The following is a 21952-nucleotide window of genomic DNA, read 5'->3' as shown; positions in this document are numbered from 1 at the left end:
CGGCGTTTCTTCCCCAGGTCCGAAGTCAGGGTCCAGGACTGCTGTGATTCATCAGCTTCGCCTCTCATCCCCCATCTAGAGGGGACGGAAACGCTCAGGTGAACGCGAAGCCTCCCACCACTAGCCGGCCCTAAGCAAGGCCATGCGCAGTGTGGGCGGGAGCCCTAAGTCAGCTAGCGGCGAAGCTGGGAGGGCCCGGAGCAGGCCGCGCCCCGAACGGCGAAGGCTCCAACATGGCGGCCGGACTGGCCATTGAGCGGGAAGACTAGCAGGCAGCACGGCGCAGACGGGGCCCGCGTCCTCCCTTTACTTCCGGGATTTAAAGCCGGCTTCCGGAAGCCGGGACGGTGTCCCCATGACAACCGACGTTGGCATTTGGAGGTGAGAGTGATTGACGAGAAGTGGGTTAAGAGAACAGAAGTCAGAATTTTTGGTGCTGTTGTTTTGGGCTTGGGTTTTATGCTTTGTTGTTGTTTGCCAAGGAAGCCTTGTTTTTAAATGGACTGGGAGGCGTGAAGAATACTGCCCTAGGTACAAAGGGAAGGCGGCAGGTAGCGGTGGACGAATTAAAGAGCTTCATGAGCTTGCGAATCCCCACTGCCCTAAACTGGAGGGGATCGTCGTACGTAGAGACAGCCATGGGCGTTTCTGCATAACGGATCCTCAAAACAGCCCTGGATGGTGGCCTGTGAGTAGTGATTAAGAGCACGGATTTGGCGTCGCAGTTACGAAGCCTGGTTCTGCTGACTTGAGACCTGGAGGAATGCCTTGAACTCTGACTCCTGTGTCCTTTCCTGTAGAATGGGAATAATTCCCACCTTGCAGAGTTGTAGGGAGGATTAAAGGAAATGATCTTGGTTGACAAGTTTATCGTGGTGTGGGTACCTAGGTAGTAGCTATCAGTATTATTTAATGTGGCCAGGCGCGGTGGCTCACGCCTGTAATCCCAGCACTTTGGGAGGCCGAGGCGGGCGGATCACCAGGTCAGGAGATCAAGACCATCCTGGCTAACATGTGAAACCCCGTCTTTACTAAAAATACAAAAAATTAGCCAGGCGTGGTGGCGCGCGCCTGTAGTCCCAGGTACACGGGAGGCTGAGGCAGGAGAATCGCTTGAACCCGAGAGGTGGAGGTTGCAGTGAGCCGAGATCATGCCGCTGCACTCCAGCCTGGCAACAGAGCAAGACTCTCTCTCTCTCTCTCCCCCCCCATATATATATACGTGTATATATATTCTCTCTTCGTATATATATGTGTGGGTGTGTATATATATTCATTATATATATATATATATATATATATATATATATAAAATGAATGAGGAAAGCGCGTACATACGTCCAGTAAGGTGGGACTTCACCAGCTGAGGTGGAGGAGGTGCCTTAACCCTCTGGAGCCTCTGTGTAAAATGGGGATAATATACATTATAATGGCTACTTCTCAAGATGGTTGTAGGATTAAGTAAGGTTAGAAATATGAAAAGAGCTTATACATTGCAAAACATTTTACCGATGCTAATTTAATCGCTAATACTCAAAGCATTTTGAAATTTCTTTATAGATTTGGCACAGCAGCAGGGTCATAGGACACCCCCAGAGCAACCTGTGGGTCTTGGAATAGATGAAAAGAAACAACTGCCACTGTGTTGCTACCATAACCCTAAAGATAAAGCCTTCCGGGAGACCCCTATTTCCTCTCTGCTTTTTCTGCCTACCGCACTTCACACAGGCACTTCACACTTCTGTGCCGGCATTTTTCCTGCCTAGTTAAGTATCGGTCTATTAGTTCTGTAAGAGACAGCTTAAGTCTAGTAGTTAAGAGCACAGACTGTGGACCCAGGCAGCCTGCATCCGAATACCATCTCTGCTACTTACTAACGATGTGACCTTGGACAAATTATTTTACCTCTCTTGGCCTCAGTTTTCTCATCTGTAAAATGGAGAAGGTAATAATGTATTATATCATCTACCTTGTGAGGTTTAAATAATGTTAGTGCTTGTAGAACATCCCCTGGCACATTGTAAGCAATGTCTAAGGATTTGCTGCCATTTTTGTTACCACTGCTACTACATGACCAGGCAGTCATTCTTCTCAATAATACTACTAGGTTCCTTTGGTTAGAGACAGCTCTGCATTTAGAAGGTTCCAGGCATGGAGAAAAGTTGGTGAAGGTCCTAGAATAAATGACTTCTTGGGGATTTTTGGTTGTTGGTTTTTTCACTAAAGTATCCCATGCGACTGGAGTGGTACCTGGCACACAGTAGGTCCTCAGTAAATGTTTATGGTTTTAATACACTTCTAACCTTGCTTATTTTTTCGCCCCAACAGGTGCTTGCCTTAGAGCAAGGGAAACAGCTCTGATTCAAAGGAACTAGAAGCATCTCCCTTAGTGGTAGGGAGAGAGCCAGGAGCTGTTTTCTGGGAACTGTGGGATGTGCCCTTGGGGGCCCAAGAAAACAGAAGGAAGATGCTCCAGACCAGTAACTACAGCCTGGTGCTCTCGCTGCAGTTCCTGCTGCTGTCCTATGACCTCTTTGTCAATTCTTTCTCAGAACTGCTCCGAAAGGCTCCTGTCATCCAGCTTGTGCTCTTCATGTGCGTGCAGTAAGGCACTCTGGAAAGCTGAACCCAAGCAATTCAAAGGCCCTGACCGTGGTGATTTAGTGTCTAAAGTTATTAGTAGGCTGGGTACAGTGGCTCACATCCTTAATCCCAGGACTTTGGGAGACCAAGGCAGGAGGAGTTTAAGGACCAGCCTGGGCAACATAGCAAGACCCTGTCCCTACCTAATAAAAATTTTCAAAATTAGCTAGGCATGGTGCCACACACCTGTAATCCCAGTGATTCAGGATGCTGAGGTAGAAGGATTACTTAAGCCCAGGAGTTCAAGGCTACAGTGAGCCATGATCATGCCACTGTACTCCAACCAGGTGACAAAGACCCTATCTCAAAAAAAAAAAAAAAAAGCAGGCATGGTGGCTCATACTTGTAATCCCAACACTTTGGGAGGCCAAGGTGGGCAGATCACCTGAGGTCAGGAATTCGAGACCAGCCTGACCAACATGGAGAAACCCCATCTGTACTAAAAATACAAAAATTAGATGGGCGTGGTGTCACATGCCTGTAATTCTAGCTACTTGGGAGGCTGAGGCAGGAGAATTGCTTGAACCTGGGAGGCAGAGGTTGCAGTGAGCCATGATCATGCCACTGTACTCCAGCCTGGGCAACAGAACAAGACTTCATCTCCAAAAACAAAAAAAAATGTTAAGAGTGTCAGATAGCCTGGGCAACAGAGTGAGGCCTTGTTTCTACTAAAAAATAGTTTTTGTTTTTGTTTTTGTTTTTGAGACGGAGTCTAGCTGTGTCACCAGGCTGAAGTGCAGTGGCATGGCACAATCTCAGCTCACTGCAACCTCCGCCCCCTGGGTTCAAGCAATTCTGCCTCAGCCTCCCTAGTAGCTGGGATTATAGGCGTGCACTACCACACCCCGCTAATTTACCACACCCAGCTAATTTTTCTATTTTTAGTAGAAATGGGGTTTTGCCATGTTGGCCAGGCTGGTCTCAAACTCTTGACCTCAAGTGATCCACCCACTTCAGCCTTCCAAAGTGCTGGAATTACAGGCATGAGCTATTTTTTTTTTAATTAGCTGAGTATAGTGGCACACACCTGTGGTCCCAGCTACTCAGGAGGGTGAGGCGGGAGGATCACTTGAGCCCAGGAAGTCGCTGCAGTGAGCTGTGATCATACCACTGCACTCCAGTCTGGGCAACAGAATGAGACCCTGTCTTGAAAAAGAAGAGTCTCAGAGAATCTTCTATAGGACTATGTATGGAAGAAATTTTAAAAATAAAGAGAGTATCAGAGCAGGAAAGCCTTGACTATGGACTGCAATCTAACTGATGGGGCCAGTGGGTAATTTTAGGTAATTTTAGCTTCCTGTCATTCAGGTCCCAAAACCCATGTTATCTCTGTGAGGGTTTAAGATGTCAGATGCCTATCTCATAGGAAAGGACAGGCCTCGTGGTGTCCCTCAGGACATAGTACCTGCTCTTGGGTCCTCACACAGGCCTCCATTGGTTGTGCTTTTTTTTATGTCTACAGCATCCAGGATATTGCAGTCCTCTTCAACATCATCATCATTTTCCTCATGTTCTTCAACACCTTCGTCTTCCAGGCTGGCCTGGTCAACCTCCTATTCCATAAGTTCAAAGGGACCATCATCCTGACAGCTGTGTACTTTGCCCTCAGCATCTCCCTTCATGTCTGGGTCATGGTAAGAGTGGAAGTCTGGATTCTTTTTTTAATTTTTATTTTAAATAGAGATGGGGTCTTACTATGTTACCAAGGCTGGTCTCGAACTCCTGAGCTCAAGCGATTCTCCTGCTTCTGCCTCCCAAAGTGCTGGAATTACAGGCGTGAGTCACTGTGCCCAGCCTGAACTCTGAATTCCTGAATCCCTAAAGGGCTAGGGATAACTTTTCTTTTCTTTTTTTTTTTTTTGAGACGGAGTTGCGCTCTGTCGCCACGCTGGAGTGCAGTGGCACAATCTCAGCTCACTGCAACCTCTGCTTCCTAGGTTCAAGCAATTCTCTTGCCTCAGCCTCCTGAGTACCTGGGATTATAGGCACACGCCACCATGCCCAGCTAATTTTTGTATTTTTAGTAGAGACAGGGTTTCACCATGTTGGCCAGGATGGTCTCAATCTCTTGACCTTGTGATCCTCCCGCCTCGGCCTCCGAAAGGGCTGGGATTACAGGCATGAGCCACCGCACCCGGCCACTGGGATATCTTTTCTCTGGGAACTCAGCTTCATTCTTTGACATCTCAGGCAATCCTTCATAGAGAACAGGTGAAATGAAAGTGGTTTGAGTTGGAGCTCTGGGCATGTGAGAGTTTCATAAGGTGCTCTTGACCAACCTTAAGTGTTGAAAAACAGCCTTGTCCAAGAGTCACCGGACTCTTCCAGAACATGCAATTCACCTTTGCCCCAAACAGGCCTACCAGGGCTAAAACAGGTAGTTGAATGTGTTTCATCATTAGTTATTTGGGCAGGTGGATGTCGATACAGGTTATTCTTAGGCATCAGTGCCCCATGGCTAATGGTGTAGGCAGTGGACATTTCTGGGAAGTAGCCAAGCAGGATTGCTGCTTGCCCTTGAGCGCTCCATGCCCTCTGCCGAGCTCCCATCACTTTAACTAGGAGAACCGGCCTCCAAGATGCCTCCCTTTGGTTCTAACATAGGCCTCAGATCAGATCCAGTGTCCATGGTTTCAGATTTCTTCTGCTTCACAAATTCTTCCAGCTCTTTGAATATCTTATATGTTTCTCATGCACTCGATTGAATTGAACTCTTTAAAACCTCAGGGTTCTGTAGTTGTCACTTCATTTTTTTTTTTTTTTTTTTTTTGAGACGGAGTCTCGCTCTGTAGCCCAGGCTGGAGTGCAGTGGCCGGATCTCAGCTCACTGCAAGCTCCGCCTCCCGGGTTCACGCCATTCTCCGGCCTCAGCCTCCCGAGTAGCTGGGACTACAGGCGCCCGCCACCTCGCCCGGCTAGTTTTTTGTATTTCTTAGTAGAGACGGGGTTTCACCGTGTTATCCAGGATGGTCTCGATCTCCTGACCTCGTGATCCGCCCGTCTCGGCCTCCCAAAGTGCTGGGATTACAGGCTTGAGCCACCGCACCCAGCCGTCACTTCATTATTAAAGCCACTTTCACACCCGAACCCCCTGTTAGGTTGCCCTTGTGATTCCACAGAGAGAAGTAGAACTCCCAGGAAAGAAGCAAAGCAACACCAGAGTCTCTGGGTGCTTCCTGAAGAGGATTCTGTGCTCTGGTTCCTGGAGCCAAAATAGGTCCTAGCTTTGTAGTATAAAAGCCGTTAATCTCATTAAACCCTGAGTGCACCACAGTCTTTATCTGACAAGAGCTGAGCCAGCATTTTTCAAGGCAAGACAGTGACCAGCTGAACTCCTGAGATAATGAGTATATCATTTCTCCTTGGCAAAGGTTATGGAATGAAAGAGGATAAATAACTTAGTTCATACTTCCTCCCTCAAAGTTAAAAGGATATTCCCTTTGCAGCAAAAAAGGGAGCTTGAGGCTCCTTCGAGAAACACTCGTTGGGGTTGTAGAAAGGAGGGAGAGGTTAGCGTGATTTTAAACCAACTGGCATCTGCAGCTAACCAAGTTGGAGACATTAGGGCCTCTTGTGGCCATTAACTTTTGTGTGTCTCACATCTCCTTCAGAACTTACGCTGGAAAAACTCCAACAGCTTCATATGGACAGATGGACTTCAAACGCTGTTTGTATTCCAGAGACTAGGTAAGGACCAGAGCAAGATCAGGCCTCTCTTGGGTCCCACATGTGTCTCTTTCAGTAAGGCCCTTGATTCCAGCTTCTCAGCCCTGTCCCAGCTGGTTTGGGATGGTTGCAACAGCCACACCAGGAACAGGAGGGATTACTGCCCCTGCCCTTGCTGGAAGACCATGGGAAATCAGGAGGCAGAGCTGCCCAGCCTCATTAGGTTCTGTTCTTAACCTGAAATGATACTCAGGAGCACCCCTGAGGCTTCTCTTCTGCTTCCTCCCTGCAGCGGCAGTGTTGTACTGCTACTTCTATAAACGGACAGCCATAAGACTAGGCGACCCTCACTTCTACCAGGACTCTTTGTGGCTGCGCAAGGAGTTCATGCAAGTTCGAAGGTGACCTCTTGTCACACTGATGGATACTTTTCCTTCCTGATAGAAGCTACGTTTGCTGCTCTGCAGGGAGAGTTGGCCCTATGCATGAGGAAACAGCTGGACTTTCCAAGGAAGGTTCAGACCAGCTGTGTTCAGCATTCAAGAAGGAAGATCTTCCCTCTTGCAAATCCGAGTGTCCCCATCGGTCTCCAGTGTGGCATCCCTTCCTTGCCTCCTACCTCCGTTCCACCCCCTTTCCTTCCTTTCCTCTCTGTACCATTCATTCTCCCTGACCCGCCTTTCTTGCTGAGGATTCTGTGGCTCTTACCCTTGTGAAGCTCTTCCTTTAGCCTGGGACAGAAGGACCTCCCAGCCCCAAAGGATCTCCCAGTGACCAAAGGATGCGAAGAGTGATAGTTACATGCTACTGACCGATCACACCGCAGACATTTAGATTTTTATACCCAAGGCACTTTTAAAAAATGTTTTATAAATAGAGAATAAATTGAATTCTTCTTCCATAAATGGTGGAGTCTGTCTGTCTAGCTAGATCTCTTCATGGTTAAGAGGCATGCTAACGTCCAGCTTAGCATCTACTTGACCCAGAGGGAAGATTGAGCCACAGATGAAATACAGATCTTTATTGAGTTCCACTGTGAGTACAAAGTATTTTAGTGGAAATTCAAGATGGAATCTGATGCTGCATCCCCCACTCCTGGAGTTCCAGATTTCTGTGCTCTGTTCAGACTCTCCTTATCAGAAACCTTAACTGCCCTCAGAAGAATAAAAATATTCCTTAGCCAGTTTTGGCAAAAGCAATTTTTAAAATTCATGTGTCCATAGTATCAGTTTTCTATTGCCGGAATACTGTGTGACAGACCACCACCAAAGTTCAGGGGCATACAGCAATAAACAGCTGCCAGGCTCTCTGTCCTGGGTTCAGCTGATCAAGGCTGTGTGTGGGTGGTTTCAGCTGGGCTCACTCATGTGTCTGGTCAGCCGCAGGTCAACTAGGCATCTGTGATGGCCTTGGGATCCATTGGCAGTTGGCTAGCCTGCAATGACCTCAGCTGGAGTGACGGGTTACTCAGCTCTGGTTTGCAGGATTCACTTCCCACAGACTAGCCTGTGTCTGCTCACACGCCAGTGGCAGAGCAGGAAAGTCCCGTGTGCAACCCCATTTCAAGCCTGTGCTTGTCTTGTATCTCTTAGACTCCTATTGATCAAGGCAAGTCATGCGACTAAGCCCAGAATCAAAGTGGGAAATGGTTACCAACCACAAGTTCTTAGACTCTCATTGCTATAGAAGTTGACATGAGGCTAAAAGAATTTGCCAACAAGGCTTCATTGGAGCTTATGCCTGGGCATAAGGTACACAACACAAATGAAAGAGTTTCCTGACTGACTCCGAAGAAAGCCTGCAGGGTTTTTCTCTTAGGCAAAGTGTTGGAATTGACCTCGGGTAGGGTAGGCAGGCTGGGCTGAGCAAAGCACGTGAGGGGTAGGGTGTGCAGGTCAGCATCTTGTTGTGAGGGTTATCTTGAATAATGGACCACCAGGTGGTCTGGCCAATGGCAACAAATCTGTATTCTTTCCTGAGGAGGGACACTCCACACACAATGTTGGTTTGATATTTTGGACCTCCTAAGGCCAGTTCCCGGAATTCTAAGTAAAAGGCCTGGGTAAACATTGTGAGAGCACAGAAGATGAATACAAAATGGCAATTTACTTTGTATGACTAACGTGTTGGCAATAGTGGATACATCAGCAAGGTAGAGGTGTCAGTGGGGATGCATGAAAGGATGCTTTGTGGTCAGTGGGGATGCATGACAGGATGCTGTAGTGGGGGTGAGCTGAAGCCATGCCCTGTCTCTACTCTGTCTCAAAAGCACTACAAAGTTTCGGCCGGGCGCGGTGGCTCACGCCTGTAATCCCAGCACTGTGGGAGGCCGAGGCGGCCGGATCACAAGGTCAGGAGATGGAGACCATCCTGGCCAACATGGTGAAACCCCGTCTCTACTAAAAATACAAAAAATTAGCTGGGCGTGGTGGCGGACACCTGTAGACCCAGCTACTGGGAAGGCTGAGGCAGGAGAATGGCGTGAATTCTCCTGTTGCAGTGAGACGAGATCATGCCACTGTACTCCAACCTGGATGACAGAGCGAGACTGCATCTCAAAAAAAAGAGAAAAGAAAACTGGAAAGAGAAAAACTGTTTCAAGGACTATAGCACACCTGTTGTTAGAGTCTAGTCTTGCCTAATATTTTTCAATTTTATTATTTTCTACAGTTTGGACTGAATTCTAATTTTTCTTGGCTACAAGTCTTCAAAATAATGTTTCCAATTTTTTCTTCTTTTTTCCATTTTTTTCTAATTTAGAGTTACGGAAAACTAAGCTGTGCTTTCGTCAAGCCCTGCAAACTGAATCTAGACAACTTCAGAAGAAAGTAACAGCAACTATTTACAGACGTAAGCCACTTACATACCTGCCTACCGATGTATGGACTTCAGAGTCATGTGGCTTATAGCGATTTTCCAGGATTGTGCTTTTGTTTGTTGTTGTTGTTCTCCCTTCCTCCCCCATTTTCTCTTCATAGGACATGATACTTCACAACTTTCTAAAAATGAGTTTTCCTAATAACTCAGGACCTACTTGTCTAGAAATAAACCTTCCTAGCCATGAGAGATCAGATGAAACCTGAGACGATAGACTCATTTTTTTCTAAAATGCTTTCTCTAAAAGATTTTTAAAAAGAAAAAGGAAGAAATGTGAAAGGAAAGTATCTTGGGCTCCCAAATCACTCAGCTAAAGGCAAAAGTCAAGCTGGGAACTGCTTAGGGCAAGCCTGCTTCCCATTCTAATCAAAGTCACTGCTCTGCTCACTGAGACAAATGCATATCTGATTGCCTCCTTTAGAGAGACTCATGAGAAACTCAAAAAAATGCATCCATTTGTCTCTTGTCTACCTATGACCTGTAAGCCCCTCCCTGCTTTGAGTTGTCCCGCCATATTGTTTCACTGAGCCAGACTAAGGCATACGTGACTATTCCTCTACCCTCCTCTCACATGTAAATTGTGCATTCAGTGAAAGGTTAATCAGAAACTCAAAAGAATGTAATTGGTTGTCTCTCATCTACCTATGACCTGGAAGTCCACTCCCCTGCTTAGAGTAGTCCCACCTTTCTGGACCAAACCAGTGTACATCTTACACATACTGATTGATGTCTCACGTCTCCCTAAAATGTATAAAACCAAACTGTGCTCTGACCACCTTGAGCACATGTTGTCAGGACCTCCTGAGGCTGTGTTGTTACAGGCACGTGTTCTCAACCTGGCAAAATAAACTTTCTAAATTAACTAAGAACTGTCTCAAATTTTCTGGGTTTACGCTAACTTGGCGATCCAAGATTTATTTTCCTTTCACACTGGTCAATTGTGCCTGAATTCCAAAGGGAGGAGAGTATAATGAAGCATGTCCAAACACCTCTTCCAATTACGACCTGAACTAGTTTTTCATGTTTAGTTTGGAATCCCCTTGGCCGAGAGGAGGGTTCATTCAGTCTATTAGGGGACTTAGAATATTACTTTTGGTCTACACCAGGGAGGACATGGAAGTTCCCTGGCTCTTTTCTATGCATTGTCCTATGCGTCTCTTCCATCTGGCTATTCTAGAGTTCTTTCCTTTTGTTTTGCCCTATGCGTCTCTTCCATCTGGCTATTCTAGAGTTCTTTCCTTTTGTAATAAACCAGCAATCTAGTAAGTAAACTGTCTTCCTGAGTTCTATGAGCCATCCTAACAAATTACTGAACCCAAGGAGAGGGCTGTGGGAATCTCTGATTCATAGCCAGTGGGTCAGAAGTACCACAGAGCCAGACTTGCGATCAGCATTTGAAGTGGGGGCATTCTTTTTTTTTTTTTTTTTTTTTTTTTGGGACGGAGTCTCGCTCTGTCGCCCAGGCTGGAGTGCAGTGGGGCGATCTCGGCTCACTGCAAGCTCCGCCTCCCGGGTTCACGCCATTCTCCTGCCTCAGCCTCCCAAGTAGCTGGGACTACAGGCGCCCACCACCTCGCCCGGCTAGTTTTTTTGTATTTTTTAGTAGAGACAGGGTTTCACCGTGTTAGCCAGGATGGTCTCGATCTCCTGACCTCATGACCCGCCCGTCTCGGCCTCCCAAAGTGCTGGGATTACAGGCTTGAGCCACCGTGCCCGGCCGAAGTGGGGGCATTCTTGTGGGACTGAGCCTTACTTAACCTGTGGGCTCTGATGCTAACTCCATGTAGTGTCAGAATGGAATCGAATTCTAGGACACCCAGCTAATGTTGAATAATTTGTCAGTGTGGGAAAACACCCACACATACCATCATACCTGGCTAATTTTAATTTTCTTTTTTTTGTAGCGATGGGGCCTTCCTACTGTTGCCCAGGCTGGTATCAAACTCCTGACCTAAAGCAATCCTCCTGCCTGGGCTTCCCAAAGTACTGGGATTACAAGCATGAGCCACTGCACCTGGTGGAAAAAAGCACTTTGAAAGGCCTTAGAGACTTCCATTCTTCTAACTGACCAACACTCCAGTGACGAACTAGAAAAGCCAGATTGAAAAAAGAAAATCATATATATATATATATATGATTTTCAGTTTGAGGCTCTTTTTTTTGAGATGGAGTTTCACTCTTATTGCCCAGGTTGGAGTACAGTGGCGTGACAGATATATATGTGTATATATATGTATATATAATATTTAATATATATATATAGTATTGTTAGTAGAGATGGGGTTTCGCCATGTTGGCAAGGCTGGTCTTGAACTCCTGACCTCAGGTGATCTGCCTGCCTCGGTTTCTCAAGGTGTTGGGATTACAGGCATGAGCCACTGCGCCCAGCCTAAATAATAATGTTTAAAAATCATATTTTTAATATTCTCAGAGAGCTGGTGAAGAAAGAAGGACCAGCAGGCCTAAAATTCTAGAGTAGGGAGAATCATAGAGAAGCCAGCTGACAATTGCCACAGATTCCTCCCCGGGGCATTTACTAATTCTATGATTGAGCAAGAGGCTAAGAATCCAAGCATTGCCCAGACAAGGTTGCAGAAAAGCCAGCTGAGCTGAGTCATCTCCTAACCCTGAAGGAAGAAAATCAGGACGTCAAAGAGCCTTTAAAACATAACAGAATTTTTCCTTAAGATATTTGCCAAATTCTGAAGCTGTGTAGAACTAGAGGTTATAAAAATCAAAGCTTCCGGCCAGGCGCAGTGCTTCATGCCTGTATTCCCAGCACTTTGGTGAGGCTGAGGTGGGTGGATCATCTGAGGCCAGGAGTTCGAGACCAGCCTGGCCAAAACGGTGAGCCCCCCTGTCTCTACTAAAATTGCAAAAATTAGCCGGGCCTGGTGGCGTCTGTCTGTAATCCCAGCTACTTGGGAGGCCAAGGCAGGAGAATCACTTGAACCCAGGAGGCAGAGGTGCAGTGACCATGCCACTGCACTCCAGCCTGGGTGACAGAGCAAGACTCTGTCTCAAAATAAATAATAATAATAATAAAATAAGCCCCAAACCTCTGAGAAGCAGAGTAGAATTTCTGACTGATACTGATGAAGATTAGAATTTAGGACCCACCTGGGCAAAGGGATTGGCAAACACACAGGGCTTTCATATGAATGCTCAGGAGGGCTTCTTACTGGAACAGGATGAAACAGGTGGACTGAAATTTGTCAGAATTTTAGTGCAGGCCAGGTGTGGTGGCTCACGCCTGTAATCCCGGCACTTTGGAAGGCCAAGGCGGGCAGATCACGAGGTCAGGAGATCGAGACTAGCCTGGCTAACATGGTGAAACCCCGTCTCTACTAAAAGTACAAAAAATTAGCTAGGCACGGTGGCACATGCCTGTAGTCCCAGCTACTCAGGAGGCTGAGGCAGGAGAATCGCTTGAACCTGGGAGGCAGAGGTTGCAGTTAGCCGAGATCACGCCACTGCACTCCAGCCTGGGTGACCGAGTGAGACTCCATCTCAAAAAAAAAAAAAAAATTGTAGTGCAGCCTCAAACCATAAAGTCCCTGAGGGGTTAAAGTGATCAGCACCCATTCTATCTGCCTAGCAAGGAAAGGGTGGAAGAAAAAAACATCTGTAAGTTTTTATAGACAATTTCTGGGTCTAATAAAAATTACTAGCTTGCTAAGAGGTAGGGCCATATCAATAAAACAAGAGAAAAACTAGGACATAGAAATAGGTGATCTCAGTGTTAAAAAAGGCAGACAAGGAGTCAACAATAGAGGAAAACAAAAATTAGCCAGGCATGGTGGTGCATGCCTGTAATCCCAGCTACTTGGGAGGCTGAGGCAGGAGAATCTGTTGAACCCAGGAGGTGGAGGTTGCAGTGAGCTGAGATGGTGCCGCTGTACTCCCGTCTGGGCAACAAGAGCGAAGAGTGAAACTCCATCTCAAAAAAAAAAAAAAAAGGAAAATATGGAAGAAATAAACAAAATATCATTAACTTAAAATAATCAGGCCGGGCGCGGTGGCTCAAGCCTGTAATCCCAGCACTTTGGGAGGCCGAGGCGGGCGGATCACAAGGTCAGGAGATCGAGACCACAGTGAAACCCCGTCTCTACTAAAAATACAAAAAATTAGCCGGGCGCGGTGGCGGGCGCCTGTAGTCCTAGCTACTCAGGAGGCTGAGGCAGGAGAATGGCGTGAACCCAGGAGGCAGAGCTTGCAGTGAGCCGAGATCGCGCCACTGCACTCCAGCCTGGGCAACAGCGTGAGACTCCGTCTCAAAAAAAAAAAAAAAAAAAAAAAAAAAAAAAAAAAAAAAATCAAAAGGGTCAGAATGTATTTTAAAGAGTGTATTCAAGAGCAAAGATTCTGGCCAGATGCAGTGGCTCATGCCTGTAATCCCAGTACTCTGGGAGACTGAGGAGGGTGGATTACTTGAAACTGGGAGTTCAAGACCAGCCTGGGCAACGTAGGAAAACTCCCATCTCTACATACAAATTTTAAAAATTAGCTGGGTGTGGTGGTATGCATTTGTAGTCCCAACTACTCAGGGGGCTGAGGTGGGAGGATTGCTTGTATCCAGGAGGTTGAGGCTGCAGCGAGCTGTGATTGCACTACTGTACCCCAGCCTAGGCAGCAGAGCAAGACCTTGTCTTGAAAGAAAAAAAAAAAAATTAAACCAAGCTAATTAAGAGAGGGAGTAGTTATAAAATTGTTCGTCAGGAATTATCATTGATTTACAGAAGGAACATTGGTTCGTGATTGGCTATACCTTGTTGAACTGTCGGGTTTATGGTATTTTATGGCTCCTTGGCGTCAGTCTAGAGTCCACATAGCAAATGGCTTCAAGAGGTGATTATTTAACTCAAGGGGGAAATGAGACGTGACCGTGGCTATGTTTTTAAATGCATTTCTGAGCCTGACAATTTAAAGAGACCCATGTTCCTCAGATAAAAGATTTTTCTGCTTCTCAATTTTTTTTTTTTTTTTTTTTTTTTTGAGATGGCGTCTCATTCTGTCACGCGGGCTGGAGTGCAGTGGCGCGATCTCAGCTCACTGCAACCCCCACCTCCTGGGTTCAAGAGATTCTCCTGCCTCAGCCTCCCGAGTAGCTGGGATTACAGGCGCCCACGACCACGCCCGGCAATTTTTTTTTGTATTTTTAGTAGAGACGGAGTTTCACCATGTTGGCCAGGCTGTTCTCGAACTCCTGACCTCGTGATCTGCCCACCTCGGCCTCCCAAAGTGCCGGGATTACAGGCATGAGCCACTGCGCCCGGCCTCTTTCTCAATATTTAAACAGGGTCCTGCATGTGAGCAACTGAAACCACTAGAGAGGAAGATGGGAATCTTAGAAAGGAACGAGCCACAGAGGGAAATCCCCACATTCCATCTGCCCACACCTCCACCCAAGCTCTGAACCCCACACAGGCAACTCAGACTCCACGCAGCTCAGTTAAAGACAGAAGATCTAAACTGGCCAGGTGTGGTGTCTTGCACCTATAATCCCAGCTACTCAGGAGGCTGAAGCCAGGAGTTCAAGACCAGTGTAGGCCACATAGCAAGGAATCATCTCCCATCTCTAAAAATAAAATAATAAAATAAAAAAGATCTAAACTGAGGATTGGAGCTGCCAACTCAATAAGGGTGACTGCAGTATATATGTAACTGAGCTAACCACCTGATAAAATTAAAGAATCATCACTCTTTGGAGAAAAGTAACAGAAACGAGTCTCCAACATTTACAACTGCCACCAACAATGAGATGGTCCAGATATCGGAATTAACAAACAAGAATATGAAAACATGAGTGAAAATAGTACCTCAAGGCTGGGCACAGTGGCTCACGCTTATAATCCCAGCACTTTGGGAGGCCGAGGCAGGTGGATCACCTGAGGTCAGGACTTAAAGACCAGCCTGACCAATATGGTGAAACCCCATCTCTATTAAAAATACAAAAATTAGCCAAGCCTGGTGACGTGTGCCGATAGTCCCAGCTACTTGGGAGCCTGAGCAGGGAGAATCGCTTGAAGCCGAGAGGCAGAGGTTGTGGTAAGCCGAGATGGCACCACTGCACTTCCAGCCTGAACTCTGTCTCAAAAACAAACAAACAAACAAAAACAAACAAAAGATAGGCTGGGCACGGTGGCTAACGCCTGTAATCCTAGCACTTTAGGAGGCCGAAGTGGGTCAACTGAGGTCAGGAGTTGGAGACTAGCCTGGCCAACACGGAGAAACCCTATCTCTACTAAAAATACAAAAATTAGCCAGGCATGGAGGGGCATGCCTGTAATCCCAGCCACTCGGGAGGCTGAGGCAGGAGAATCACTTGAACTTGGGAAGCAGAGTTTGCAGTGAGCCAAGACGGCGCCATTGCATTCCAGCCTGGGTGACAGAGTGAGACTCTATCTCAAAAAAAAAAAAAAAAATTACTAGGGCTGGGTGTATTGACTCACACCTGTCACCCCAACACCTTTTTTTTTTTTTTTTTTTTTTGAGATGGAGTCTTGCTCTGTTGCCCAGGCTGGAGTGCAATGGCACAGTCTCAGCTCACTGCAGCCTCTGCCTCCTGGGTTCAAGCGATTTTCCTGCCTCAGCCTCCCGAAGTAGCTGGGATTACAGGCATGTGCCACCACACCTGTCTAATTTTTGTATTTCTAGTAGAGACGGGGTTTCACCATGTTGGCCAGAATGATCTCGAACTCCTGACCTCAACTGATCTGGCTGCCTCGGCCTCCCAAAATGCTGGGATTACAGGAGTGAGTCACTATGCCCAGCCGAACCCAGCACTTAGGGAGGCTGAAGCAGGAGGATCACTTGAGACCAGGAGTTTGAGACCAGGCTGGACAATATAGCAAGATCTTGTCTCTATTAAAAAGAAAAAATTAGCTAGGCATGGTGACATGTGCCTATAGTCCTAGCTACTTGGGAGGCTGAGGCAAGAGGATTGCTTGAGCCCAGGAGGTCGAGGCTGCAGTGAGCTATGACTGCAGCACTTCACTCCAGCCTGGGCAACAGAGCAAGACCCTGTCTCAAAAAATTTTTTAAAAAATAGAAAAAGTAAAAAAGTATTAAACTATAATGAGAGGAATTATAAGGAAGTAAAGAGGAAAGTACCCAAGGAAGGACAAACTCAGTAGAGTCCCCACCCCCAAGGCTGGGGTTCAGACTTCACTGTATGCCGCCCACTGGGTGGGTGGTGAAGTTCACTGATTAGCCCAGGCCAGAGCTGGTTCACAGTTGCCAGGCAAGAAACAACCCTCCAGGCCAAAAGCAAGCTAAGGCTGGTGGGCAGGTGCTCAGAGCACATGCGGACACCACCTGCCCAGAGCATACAGCACCCGCACTGGGAGGCCCCTAGGAAACAATCTTCCAGGTCACAGGTGAGCCCCGGCTGTCAGACAGATGCATCAAAAGAGCTGGAGTGCTCCATGTGCTTGGAGTGCACGGTGTCCACACAGGGTATGGAGGATGGGAATCAACCCTCTGGGATGCACAAGAACTCAGATTGATGAGCAGACGCGCAGAGGAAGTTGGGGGCACAGCCTTGGGCGTACGTTGTCCATGCCTGCAGGGCTTTGGGGAAAACCATCCGTGGCATAGGTAAGCCAAGACTAGGGGGCAGGTGCACAGAGTTAGGGAGCTGCCCCGGGCGGAGGGCCTGGAGTAAGCGGCAACCATCACAGGGAGTCCACAGCAAGTGGGTCACAGGGCCTAGACCAGATCGGCAAAGTTGCCAAGGGAGTGCCAGCTTTGGGCGTGCAGCTGGAGCAGAGCACCAGCAGATCTCCCAAGGCGTGCCCTGCTGATGGACAACGGAGCAAAGCCCCTAGTTGGAGTGCACTGGAACCAGAAGACAAGCCCTTTCCTTCCTGCAATGTCCTTCTAGCGTCCTCTGCTGACAAGGCCTAAAATTGTACTCACTGTAGGGAGAAATGCTTCGAGTCCAGTTATTATCGCTTAACAGACACTGAAAGGTAAATAATGAAGCTGAGAGGCAAAAAACAGGTAACTGGCAGAGACCATTCTTCCGGCTACCCACTACCATATGCACTCTTTACACAAACTTTGAACTCCCTTAGTAGCTACATTCCTACTAACAAGATATCTCCTCTATAAAAGTGAAGTTCTCAGCCTTCCCGCTGAGAAAATTATCCGGGTGTGGTGGCACACACCTGCAATCTCAGCTACTCGGGAAGCTGAGACAGGAGAATTGCTTTGAACCTGGGAGGTGGAGGCTGCTGTGAGCTGAGATCGCACCACTGCACTCCAGCCTGGGCAAGAGTGAGACTCTGTCTCAAAAAACAAAAACAAAAACAAAACAAAAAACATAAAGTAAGAAGAAAGAAATTATAAAGAGTAAAATCTGTAAAATTGAAAACAAATATACAATGAAGAAAAAGAAAGTCAAAAGCTGTTTTTTAAAAAATTAATAAGGCCAGCATGGTGGCTCACATCTGTAATCCCAGCACTTTGGGAGGCTGAGGAGAGTGGATCATGAGGTCAGGAGTTCGAGACCAGCCTGGCCAACATGGTGAAACCCCCATTTCTACTAAAAATACAAAAATTAGCCAGGTGCAGTGGCGGGCGCCTGTAATCCTAGCTACTTGGGAGGCTGAGGCAGGAGAATGGCATGAACCCGGGAGGCAGAACTTGCAGTGAGCCAAGATTGCGCCACTACACTCCAGCCTGGGCGACAGAGTGAGACTCCATCTCATAGTAATAATAACAATAAACCAGGCATGGTGGCTCATGCCTGTAATCCTAGCACTTTGGGAGGTCGAGGCAGGTGGACTGCCTGAGCTCACGAGTTCGAGACCAGCCTGGGCAACATGACAAAACCCCGTCTCTACTGAAAAAAGCCAGATGTGGTGGTGCATGCCTGTAGTCCCAGCTACTTGGGAGGCTGAGGCACGAGAATTACTTGAGCCCAGGAGGCAGAGGTTGCAGTGAGCCAAGATCATGCCACTGCACTGCAGCCTGGGCGATACAGTGAGATCCTGTCTCATGAAAAAATAATAAAAAAACAAAAATAAAACATTAATAAAATTGATAAACACCTATGAAAACTACTGAAGAAAAAATATGAAAGAAAAGGGACATCACTGCAGTTCTTACATCCATTAAGTAATATTTAAGGACTGCCTGGTGACTTTTCTAATTTTTAAAAATTAATTAGTGGCCGGGCGCGGTGGCTCAAGCCTGTAATCCCAGCACTTTGGGAGGCCGAGACGGGCGGATCACGAGGTCAGGAGATCGAGACCATCCTGGCTAACACGGTGAAACCCCGTCTCTACTAAAAAATACAAAAAACTAGCCGGGCGAGGTGGCGGGCGCCTGTAGTCCCATCTGCTCGGGAGGCTGAGGCAGGAGAATGGCGTGAACCCGGGAGGCAGAGCTTGCAGTGAGCTGAGATCCGGCCACTGCACTCCAGCCTGGGCGACAGAGCGAGACTCCATCTCAAAAAAAAAAAAAAAAAAATTAATTAGTTATTATTATTTTTTAGACAGAGTCTCGCTCTGTTGCCCAGGCTGGAGTAGTGCAGTGGCATGATCTTGGCTCACTGCAACATCTGCCTCCCGGGTTCAAGCGATTCTCCTGCCTCAGCCTCCTGAGTATCTGGGACTACAGGCAGGCGCCACCACACCCAGCTAATTTTTTTGTATTTTTAGCAGAAACAGGGTTTCACCATGTTGGTCGAACTCCTGACCTCAAGTGATCCGCCCGCCTTGGCCTCCCAAAGTGCTGGGATTACAGGTGTGAGCCACTGTGCCCGGCCCGACTAGTGACTTATAATACAGAAAAAAGAAAAAAAAGAATTGAGGAATGTTATGAAAACCTTCACGCCAATACATCTGGAAATGTATACAAAATGATTTACTCAAACTTTACTCAAGGTTTACCCAAACACAAATTCACGCAAACCTTGCTGGAGAAGTAGAAAATCTGACTGCTCTTATATATAGTACAGGGATTTCATTATTTTAAACTTTCCCCCCACCAAAAATGTTAGGTTTAGATGGCTTCATCAGTGTATTCTTTCAAATATTTGAAGAAGAAATATTACCTAGCTTCTACTATCTCTTCCAGAGAATAGAAAAAGAAGAAACACCTCTTGCTTTGTTTGATGAAGGCACCTTAACCTGGATACCCACCCTTGAGCAGGTCCTTGACAAAGAAAGTTAAATTACAGACCAATCTCTCTCATGAACATATGTAAAACCTGAACAAAATTAGCGAGTGAAATCCAGTGACATATAAAAAGGATAACACATCTTTGTCGGGGGTCTCCAAGATCATGCCCAGGTTGGATGATTTGCTATGAGGACTTACGGGACCCAGCATACAGGTGTACTCAGGCCTCTGATCTATTACAGTGAAATACAAAGCAAGGTCAACAAAGGGAAAAGGTACACGGGGGCAATCGAGGAGAAACCAGCAGCACGCTTCCAAGAGGCCTCTCCCGGGGGAATCACACAAGACATTCATCATTCCTGCAGCAACAAATTCTGATAACATACGTGCAATGTTGTCTGCCAGGAAAGCTCACTTGAGACTCAGTGTCCAAGCTGTTTTGTTTTGTTTTGTTTTGTTTTGTTTTGTTTTTGAGACAGTTATGGTTCACTGCAGCCTCTTTCCTCTACCTCTTGGGCTCAAGCAATCTTCCTGCCTCAGCCTCCGAAGTAACTGGGACTACAGGTGTGCACCACCATGCCTGGCTAAATTTTTTTTTTTGTTTGGGTAGAGACAGGGTCTCACTATATTGTCTAGGCTGGTCTTGAACTCCTGAGCTCAACTGATCCTCCTGCCTCAGCTTCCCAAAGTGCTGGGATTACAGGCATGAGCCACTGGACCCAGCCCCCAAGGTTTTTATTGGGAGCTGATCATGAAGGCACCCTCTGCCTAACACGTCTCAAAACTCCAGACTCTGAGAAGGAGAACAGGTATTTAGCATAAGCCACATTGTTTGTGCAGTTTAGGCACTGTGAGCCACTTTAAATTGGTGGGAACACTCCCAAAAGCCAAATTCCCTTACACCAGGCAAGGCTCAACCTTGCAGTTAGGCCTCTCCAAAGACAGCAGCCTCAGGTCTGCTATGTTAAGTTTTTTCTGTACAGTATCATAAGCAAATGGGTTTTTTAAATTTTTTCCAGGAAGACATGGTTGGTCATACCTCTGAAAATCAATGTAATTCATATCAGCAGAATAAAGGAGAAAAATCATATAGTCCTCTCAATAGATTAAGAGAACACACTTAATAAAATGTATCATAAGCCTTTTAGCAAACTAGGATAATAAGGGACTTTCTTAATCCGATAGAGTGTCTACAAAAAATACCTATAGCCACCATATTAACGGTGTGATACTGAATGTTTCCCCTGAGGTTAGGAATAAGACAAGACTATCCATCATCACCATTTCTAGTCAACATTACACTGGCAGTCCTGGCCAGTGCAATAAGGCAAGAAAAAGAAATTGAAGGTACAGAGATTGAGAAGGAAGAAGTAAAAATGTGTTTATTTACTGATGATGTGATCATGTACATAACAAGCCTCCTAGAAATAATCAATTTAGCAAGGGCACTGGCTGTTGGGACAGTCTTATATGGGTCCTAAGCATCCCTGCATGTTCTTACTATGTCAAACTGAAAAGTCTGTCTCCTGATACTGAGCCCACAAGCAATCGCAATTAAGTAGACCAAAGTGACCATAGTGTGATGACAGTGTAATTTCTCCCACCCCAGTGGAAGGGGCCTGGCTTTATTTGCTGCTTACTAAAACAGGTACTGAGCCTTTGGCTCTGGACTCTGCCAAGCTGTGGCATAACTCCTTGAGTGCAGCACCATCTGGGGTCATTGTGTCACTCACAGGACTTGGGAGCAGGGGGCCCAGGTTGCCTTGCTGATGTTCCTGCTGTTTGCCATCAGTAATTTGGCCTCACTGTCAGCTTTTGGCATCTGTGACGTTGTGGCATACTCTGACATAGGTGAGCAAAATTTTTCTTAAAGGGTCAGATGGTATTTAAGGCTGTGGGCCATGTAGTCTCTGTTGCAACTACTTAACATTGCCATAACAGCATGAAAGCTGCAATATATAATAACATGTAAGTAAGTGACCATGATGATGTTCTCCAAAGAACTTTCATTTACAAAAACAAGCAGCTGGCCTACTTTCTTTCTTTTTCTTTTGAGATGGAGTTTCACTCTTGTTGCCCAGGCTGGAGTGCAATGGCTCGGTCTCAGCTCACTACAACTTCCGCCTCCCAAGTTCAAACGATTCTTATGCCTCAGCCCCCCATGTAGCTGGGATTAGAGGAATGCGCCACCATGCCCGGCTAATTTTGTATTTTTAGTAGATGGGGTTTCACCATGTTGGTCAGGCTGATCTTGAATTCCTGACCTCAGGTGATCCACCTGCCTCGGCCTCCCAAAGTGCTGGGATTACAGGTGTGAGCCACCGCAGCCGGTGCAGCTGGCCCACTTTCTTTCCATGAGGCTCAGAGCAGGAACTTGTCTAATGTCTCTTGTCTTGTAGGCAGCGAAGATGGAGAAGCAGGATTTGGATCCCTTTCCACCTTAACCTCTGTGCTCTGTGCTTTCCTACTGACCCTAAAAAATGTATTTAAGGGCTTCCTTGCCCTCCAGCTTGCAGTTAAGTTGTACCAGTGGGAGACACAAGCAGAGATCAGAGACGGGAGAAGGGAAATGGAGGTCCCTGCTATTTCTCCACTAGCCTCCTAGAGTGTGGGGTTTCCTAGTGGGAGGCCTTCT

General features: G+C 46.8%; 2 protein-coding genes across 7 annotated transcripts in view; both read left to right on the top strand.

The window, feature by feature from the left end:
• The window catches only part of SDHAF2 (succinate dehydrogenase complex assembly factor 2), a 183472-nt gene that overhangs the window by 99406 nt on the left and 62114 nt on the right, over positions 1-21952 (top strand). The window contains exon 1 of one of the 3 annotated variants that reach the window (XM_050757044.1): positions 21066-21069. The exons of the other annotated variants lie outside the window; for them this stretch is intronic. The gene's annotated coding sequence lies outside the window, so the exon portion shown is untranslated. Of the gene's footprint in view, positions 1-21065; positions 21070-21952 lie in introns of those variants that run through there. 3 annotated transcript variants of the gene reach the window in all.
• On the top strand, positions 291-10556 carry TMEM138 (transmembrane protein 138). 4 transcript variants are annotated; one of them, XM_050757031.1, is made up of 5 exons: positions 291-381; positions 2329-2595; positions 4106-4277; positions 6255-6330; positions 9070-10556. In XM_050757031.1, the coding sequence occupies exons 2-5, from the start codon at positions 2468-2470 to the stop codon at positions 9216-9218; spliced, it is 525 nt and encodes a 174-aa protein (XP_050612988.1). In that variant the 5' UTR covers positions 291-381; positions 2329-2467; the 3' UTR covers positions 9219-10556. The 4 variants fall into 4 exon arrangements, with proteins under 4 accessions (XP_050612988.1, XP_050612985.1, XP_050612989.1 ...); XM_050757028.1 differs by lacking the exon at positions 9070-10556 and adding an exon at positions 6754-7214; XM_050757032.1 differs by lacking the exon at positions 9070-10556 and adding an exon at positions 6602-7214.

The sequence above is a fragment of the Macaca thibetana genome, chromosome 14, assembly GCF_024542745.1.
Source record: "Macaca thibetana thibetana isolate TM-01 chromosome 14, ASM2454274v1, whole genome shotgun sequence".
NCBI classification, from domain to species: Eukaryota; Metazoa; Chordata; class Mammalia; order Primates; family Cercopithecidae; genus Macaca; species Macaca thibetana.
The sequence above is the reverse complement of the archived record's forward strand: the minus strand, read 5'-3'. Positions and strand labels throughout refer to the sequence as shown.

Coding starts and splice junctions, on each gene's coding strand:
- TMEM138 (XM_050757028.1), top strand. CDS start 2,468: ATGCTCCAGACCAGTAACTACAGCCTGGTGCTCTCGCTGCAGTTCCTG. Junction 2,596..4,105: donor ATCCAGCTTGTGCTCTTCAT/GTGCGTGCAGTA, acceptor TTATGTCTACAG/CATCCAGGATATTGCAGTCC. Junction 4,278..6,254: donor CCCTTCATGTCTGGGTCATG/GTAAGAGTGGAA, acceptor CATCTCCTTCAG/AACTTACGCTGGAAAAACTC.